We start from the raw sequence: 7,593 nt of genomic DNA on the forward strand, positions 1-7,593 counted from the left end.
TCGTATTATCAATTTGGTGCGATTTATCGATTTTCTTGGTATGTCTCTAATTGAATCAATGAAATAAGAAAGTTTGGCATTAATTCTCTAAAACACATCAAGTACAGCTTAATAATTTATCATAAACATTGGATCTTAAATCTCTGTGGCTATGATTGATCATCAAGTATACAAATTTTGGCATTATTTGCATACATTTTCTAGAATTTGCTAGCTGTAATGGTCGGGGTTGAAAATCATTAAGGGGTTCCTTTCTTCCTACTTTAATTTTAGTTTATAATAAATCTAATTGACATATTCTCGCCGTTTCAAAATGTTTCACTTTATTATTTCTGAAAATAACCTTGTTAAATTTTTAACACAACTTTTAGAAACAATTTCATGAAATATTTTGGAATAGAAGCATACCATTTTTTTGTGTGCTATACTTTAAAACTTAAAATATTACACGTTTGTTTTTCAGCAATTATATATATTGCGAAGTTTTTAATAATACTTCTTTATGTACGTTGTATGTTACTCAAATAATTAGTCAATACAACTCTGGTAGAAATTAGCACGGCGTGACTCTTAAATGGGAGGGTCGTTCCCATTTTTTATAGTCTTAGCAAAATATTCTTTTTTTTTTTACTTGAACACCGCAGTTCTTTAATTTTTAAAGCTTGAAATTTTTATTTGATGGTAAAAAATAAAAGTTAATGTCATTGTTAAAATTATTTAAATATTAATAATTTGTGCTTAAACTTTTAGTTCAAACACATATTTTTGTGATTTACTATAAAAATCTCAAAACTCCATTATTGGACCATAGAAAGTGTTGAAGAAGACAAAATGACTTTTTTCTAATTTGATGTTATTCTAAATTGTTGATTAGAGATCGTTTTGTATTGGTATTTGAAAGCTTTGTTTTGAATTTGAGATCATTTGGAGCAGATTTGGGGTTGTGTTGATCAAAATTGATGTTGCAAATTCGAAAAATACTTTGTTAAACAACCCAGAAAAAGTATGTCAATCTGGTAGATTTCGATGAACAACTTAACAGATAAGTAGACAAAATATAACATCAATTCCACCGACCTAGTAGAAAAGTCCCTGAAGAGCAGAAATATGACAATCCAGTTGACTTCAATGAACAACTTAACAAATACGTAGAGTAATAATAGCATTAACTCTACCGGATTGGTAGAAAAATCCTGAAGAACAATAGTATGACAATCCGAGAGATTTTGATGAACAATTTAATCCGATAGAGAAACCCCTGAAGAACTTGTGCGGGTCTAAGGTCATTTTTTAAATACCATTTTGAGGATATTCCACTTGAACCATGTGAGCTTGATGATTCTGAGTTTATCTCTTGGATTCAACCATGCATTCACCAGTGGAATTCAATTTGGGAAGGAACTTGAGAGAAGATGAGAGATGCAAAAATGAGAGAAAATGAATCTGTATTGAACAAATGTAATTGCACGTGTATATGTACTACTAACTTAACTATGGTTCTAATAATTTAATCATGGTCAGCTGGGATCCACTAACTACCTTAACTAACTAGAGACTAGCTTAACTACTTAACCATATATTCTCCACAACCCCCTCAAGCTGGAGGGTGTAAAATATTGAGCATTCCAAACTTGCCTAAAAGAAATGTATGATCTGAGTGGCCAAGCCCCTTAGTCAACAAATCAGCATGTTGATCCTTCGTCCCCACAAAATGAGGCATGAGTGCGTTTGTTTAATCTTGTCATCACAAAATAGCAGTCTATCTCTATATGTTTAGTACGTTCATGGAAGATAGGATTAGTTGCAAATTGTAAAGAAGCCTTGGTATCACAATAAACATTCACATGCTGCTTGATAATCACTCCAAACTCAGCAAATAGGCCCAACAACCACACAATTTCTGCTGTCACTGCTACTAGACTTCGATACTCTGCCTCTGCAGAGCTTCTTGACACTATATGCTGCTTTTTAGACTTCCAAGATATGAGTGAATCGCCAAATTTGATCAAGTATACAGTGACTGATCTGCGTGTGTTTGGGCAGCTTGCCCAATCAGCATCACAGAAACGGGTCAAGCTGTCTCCATTAGATCTACATAGAAATATTCTCATCCCTGGCTCTTGTTTAATGTATTTGACAACTCTCACAGTTGCACCCCAATGAAACTTTTTGGGCTCTTGCATGAACTGACTGAGTTTGCACTGCAAAATATAATATCTGTCATGGTAATGGTGAGATAAATTAGCCTACCAATCAGTCGTTGACATTCACTTACATCAGATAATACTTCATCACCTTTTTAAAAGAAAAATTTAACCCCTCCCAAATTAGGAGGATCTATAGTGTTTTCACACTTTTCCTCTAGCGTGACTCGAATCCATGACCTAATGGTCGTAAGTGGAGGTGCTTTTACTAACTGAGCAAGCCTCACTTCTAGTACTTCATCACATGTATCCTAGTGTGTCTATCAAATTCAGTTGAAGTAAACTTTTGATTGAGGTCTATTGGAGTGGAGACAGGCTTGGCACCACCTAAGCCTAAATCAAAGATTAGCTGAAGACAATATTTCCTTTGATTCAACAAAATTCCACTCTTGGATCTCAACACTTCAATTCTCAGGAAGTATTTAAGATCACCAAAATCTTTGACATTAAACTGTTGATAAAGCACAGCCTTAGTCTCACTGATGAACTGAGTGTTATTCCCAGTTATCAACAAGTCATCTACATATATCAACACTACCACAAAGTCTTCACCCTTTTTCTTAGTGAATAAGGAGTAGTCACGAAGTCTTTGAACATAACCTGCAACTATTAGAGCCTCACTAAGCTTAATATTCCACTGCCTTGTAGCTTTCTTTAGACCATATAATGACTTCAGTAGTCTGCAGACCTTTGTATCCCTCTGTCTCCTGAAATCTTGAGGAAGTTCGATATACACTTCCTCATACAAATCTCCCCCCAAGAATGCATTATATTTATCCATTTGTGAAATGTTCCAACCTCTAGAAGCAACAATAGCACTAACAGACCTCACAGTTACCATCTTGAAAACTGGTGAGAAGGTTTCATTATAATTCAAACCTTCTCTTTGGCTATACCCCTTGGTAACTAGTTTGGCCTTAAATCTTTCTATTTATCCACTAGCCTTATACTTGATCTTGTACACCCATTTTGACCCAATGGCCTTTTTCCCCTTTGGCAGGTCCACAATACTCCAGATTTTGTTATCTTCCAATGCCTTAATCTCCATTTCCATTGCCTCAATCCACCTTTTGTCCTTTGAAGCCTCACTGAATGTCTTTGGATCAGTCAATGTGGAAATGTTAGCATGAAGCTCCTGCATTTGTCTGTCAACCTTGCATAGGATAAGTAGTTGGACAGTGGATATGAGGATCCAAGTCCCTTCTTGGTGGTCACATAGTCTTGTAGCCACAAGGGCTCTTTTGAATCCCTTTTGGACTTCCTTACTTCATTATTTTCTAGCTCCACAATTGATGGGAGAATGGTATCATTTAGGAGTGTTGATTATTGTTGTGTAGGTGCAAACATGTCTGCATCATCTGGAATTGAATCAGCAACTCCAGTCTTAGGCATGTCAACAATGTTATCCTCTATAACCACTAGTAAGACCTGCTTAACATGAGTTTCTTCCTCTACATCTTCTTCACTTCCTTCAGTGTCAACTGATGTATGTGCATCATAACTTCTTGGCTCAGTAGACTCATCTGGGATACTATCTCCAACTCTCTCAGGCTGCAAGTCTGCACCATTAGGAGGATACTGTGGTGGGGACTCATGTTGCTCAGGATATTTCACAAACACATCAGTTGTTGTGTGTTCTTATGCAATGTGATTTTGGGGAGCAGGTTTGGCAAATGGAAATATATGCTCCTTAAATACTATATCTCTGCAAAGAAAGAAGTAGTTAGTAGACAAGTCCATTAGCCTATAGCCCTTCTGTGTTTCTACATATCCCAGAAATGCAGCTGCCCTTGCTCTTGGTGAAAATTTATCTTTTTAACTACATTGGTGGCATAACAAAGGCATCTAAACACCTTAAGATGAGACAATGAAGGTGAATTGTTATGTAAAGCTTCATATGGAGTCTTGCCATTTAACATAACAGTAGGTAATCTATTGATCACATGGACTGTTGTTTTAATGCATTCACCCTAGAATCTTGTAGGATACTTGCTTGAAACTTCAATGCTCTTGATATATCTAGAATATGTCTGTGCTTCCTCTCCATTACTCCATTTTGCTGTGGAGTGTATACGCAGCTTCTCTGATGGCTTATCCCATAGACATCAAATAACTTTTTCATGTGTTTGTTAAAATAATTTCTCCCATTGTCTGTCCTAATCACTTTGATTCTAAATTGAAATTGTGTTAGTAACATAGAAAGAAACTTCTTTAGCACCACAACAACATCACTTTTCAACTGAAGTAAGTGTATCCAAGTATATCTTGTATTATCATAAAAAATAGTCAAAAAGAAATATTTCCTATCATGAGTGGGATACTTACATGGTCCCCAAACATCCAAATGCAAGAGAGATAGAGGATTATCACTTCTAGTTAAACTTCTAGGAAATAGTAATCTATTTTGCTTAGCAAGAGGGAACACATGGCATTCATTATTCATTGCTATATCTACAACTTTATTTTAAAAGAGATCCATATTCTTCATAGTACTAACGGAGGCATGGCCTAGTCTTCTGTGCCAAAGGGCTCCATCCTCCTCATTACTTTTTGTGGTTGTAGTTGATGCAAACTGTTTTATTCCTCTGACAAACTTGTCCAAATCTCCTTTGAATACTTTCTTCAATATGTACAGACCACCTTTCTCTCTACCAATCCCCATCACCTTGCCATTGTAGAGGTCCTGAAACTAGCAGAAGTCAGGAAAGAAATTCACTGAGCATGGCATTTGCCTAGTTGGCTTAGAAACTGACAAACGATTGAATTTGAACTCAGGCACAAACGAGACATCATCCAATTCCACTTTATCAAGAATGAGTGCTTTTCCAATGTGTGAAACACTAGCCTTTCCTCATGTAGGTAAGTGAACCTGTTCATTGCTACATGTACTTACTTTGTCCTTGGTCTCTAATACATCTAGATCATGAGCAATGTGATGTGTAGCTCCAGAGTCAATTATCCATTCTGTACAAGTTTGCCATTAAAGAGGTAGCAATACCTGCCATGTTAGCTTGGCATCCAGGAGTTTCCTTGTTCAACATGCTCAAATTTTTCCTGTACTGATCTTTAGTGAAGTATGGCCCTACCTTCAATCCATCACTACTGCCTTTCTCTCCATCTTGTTGTGTTGGCTTATCATTTTCAGAACCTCGAGTCACTATGTTAGCTGCATATGATCTCTTATTTTTGAAGTCAGTTGGGTAACCAATAAGCTTGTAATAGTTCTCCTTTGAATGGCCAGGTTTGTTGCAGTATTCACACTTCACAAAAGGCTTCTTTCTTTTGTATTGTTGTCCTATATTGTTTTGCATTCCTAATTGTCCTTTGCCTGCTTGCATAGCAACATGATCTCCTCTATTTCCTATATTTGAATTTGAATTTTGACTTTCATCCTCAATGATTAGAGCATACGCTTGATTCAATATTGGCTTTGTAGTTTTCATCAGGATCTGTCGCCTTGCTTGGTCATAGGTCTCATTGAGTATTGCATTTACCTTTGTTATTGAAGAAGCTCGACATATTCCTTCGAATTTGGAATGGGCACTATTGCATCATATTCTGCACACAACTCCTTAAGCTTGATGAAATAGGCAAATACAGAATTTGTTCCTTATGAGATAGTGGCTATCTCTCTATGTAATTGAAAACTTCTCACACGATTCACCTTGTCGAACCTTTTACTCAGATCCTCCCAAACCAAATGCGCATTAGATGCATATACAATACTGCTAAGTAAATCTAGAGACACTGTGTTCATGATCCAAGAAAGCACAATTGCATTACATGTTTCCCAGTCCTCATGTAATTCAGACTTGAATGAGTCCTTTTTGCATGTCCCGAGCACAAACCCTAGCTTCCTCTTAGCTTGCAATGCAATTCGCATCGATCGACGCCATAATCCATAATCCTCTGATCCAATAAGTTCTATGGGAATCAAAATTGAACTAGGAGTATCCGAGGGATGAAAAAACAAAGGATGTGTGTGGTCAGTTTTCTCAGCCGCCATTGACGTCTGCCAATTGAAGCTTCGTGAAGAAGACGATGATCAAATCGTGGTAAATTGAACCAAATCTGCGGAATTTCAGCTCTTCACCGCCCTGATACCATGTGAGCTTGATGAATCTGAGTTTATCTCTCAGATTCAACCATGCATTCACCGGTGGAATTCAATCTAGGAAGGAGCTTGAGAGAAGTGGAGAGATGTAGAGATGAGAGAAAATGAATATGTATTGAACAAATGTAATTACACGTGTATATGTACTACTAACTTAACTATGGTTCTAACAACTTAACCATGATCAGTTGGGACCCACTAACTACCTTAACTAACTAGAAACTAGCTTAACTACTTAATCACCAATTCTTCACCAACCACCCCAAAAAAATCTTTTTCGTGTCAATCACCCCAATTCTTGCAAAGTGTAAACCGACCAACTCATGCATTGAATAACTAATAAGTTATTTCCCGTATATATCTAGCTTTAGTTTTCTTTCGTTCGCAATTTATGTATGATGAATTTAGTTGGTTTACATTGAGTTATGTATAAATTAACGATCACTCCTTGAGAAATTGAGAAGTTTTCAAGCCTTTCAAGTCGCAAGTTAATAAAAATTGTGTATATATGTGAGCGTATATCTATGAGCATAACTTTTATGTGCAGATTATACATGTAAACAAATGTTCCTACAAAAAACTAATCATTTAAAAGATAGTTTCCACCAAGTCTCTACAGTAAAAATTAATTGATGCATAATATAATAAATAATTGTAACAATATTAACACAATACCCAAGATCAAACATAATATTAGGACACAATATAGCAAGGATGACAACATACATGTTTGAGTCATACCATAATTATAATTAATGAAAATCTGATGACCCCTTTTATTACCGGCCTCGTTAGGTTGAGCTTACACTCATCGCCACACTAGACCCCAAGCATATAAAGTGCATGGCCCAATAATTAATTATTACATTTATAATTGAACTCATGATTATAGACTATCATCTAACTTGAATATTTTAATATAAATAAAATATTTAATAATGTATGCCTATTTTTTTACAATAATATGTGTGCTATAATCCGTTAATTCTGGATCACGTGTCTAGATTAAGACAGGAAGAAATTGCACACCGGCCAATTGAAATTATTCAGGTCAGAGTTGCCTTTGGTTTGTAAGTTACCCCACAAAATCTAAAGCTTAATTTGAAGAATCTTCTTAGTCGTAGACCTAATTTTAGGCCTGATCATAAGAAGCCCCCCTCTCCCCCCACCACAAAAAAAGGAAAAGGGAAGATCAAATTATTGCGCAGAGAATGCAATGGTGATGGGTTGCATCCACGCGTTGTACTAAAGTACTAATTTTGAGTTGTAATTAAG

General features: G+C 36.0%; 2 protein-coding genes across 2 annotated transcripts; both read right to left on the reverse strand.

Annotated features, from left to right (window-relative positions):
• Window positions 1-3,135: 3,135 nt before the first annotated feature.
• Window positions 3,136-5,647, reverse strand: LOC142178061 (uncharacterized). Its single transcript, XM_075247384.1, has 6 exons — window positions 5,203-5,647; window positions 5,098-5,168; window positions 4,702-4,893; window positions 4,174-4,443; window positions 3,550-3,782; window positions 3,136-3,349 (listed from the first exon to the last, which is right to left on the reverse strand). Exons 1-6 carry the CDS (start codon window positions 5,645-5,647, stop codon window positions 3,136-3,138), a joined length of 1,425 nt encoding a protein of 474 aa, XP_075103485.1.
• A 167-nt stretch (window positions 5,648-5,814) lies between these two features.
• On the reverse strand, window positions 5,815-6,210 carry LOC142178062 (uncharacterized). Its single transcript, XM_075247385.1, has one exon. The coding sequence runs from the start codon at window positions 6,208-6,210 to the stop codon at window positions 5,815-5,817; it is 396 nt and encodes a 131-aa protein (XP_075103486.1).
• Between the last annotated feature and the right edge of the window lie 1,383 nt (window positions 6,211-7,593).

The sequence above is a fragment of the Nicotiana tabacum genome, chromosome 24 (assembly GCF_000715075.1).
Source record: "Nicotiana tabacum cultivar K326 chromosome 24, ASM71507v2, whole genome shotgun sequence".
NCBI lineage: Eukaryota > Viridiplantae > Streptophyta > Magnoliopsida > Solanales > Solanaceae > Nicotiana > Nicotiana tabacum.

Excerpts from the sequence above, each read along its gene's own strand:
- LOC142178061 (XM_075247384.1), bottom strand. The coding sequence starts at position 5,647 with ATGAAAACTACAAAGCCAATATTGAATCAAGCGTATGCTCTAATCATT. Across the intron at positions 4,894-5,097 it reads TATTAGAGACCAAGGACAAA|TTTCAGGACCTCTACAATGG; the intron begins GTAAGTACATGT and ends GACTTCTGCTAG. Across the intron at positions 3,350-3,549 it reads ATTCCAGATGATGCAGACAT|ACAAATGCAGGAGCTTCATG; the intron begins GTTTGCACCTAC and ends CAAGGTTGACAG.
- LOC142178062 (XM_075247385.1), bottom strand. The coding sequence starts at position 6,210 with ATGGCGGCTGAGAAAACTGACCACACACATCCTTTGTTTTTTCATCCC.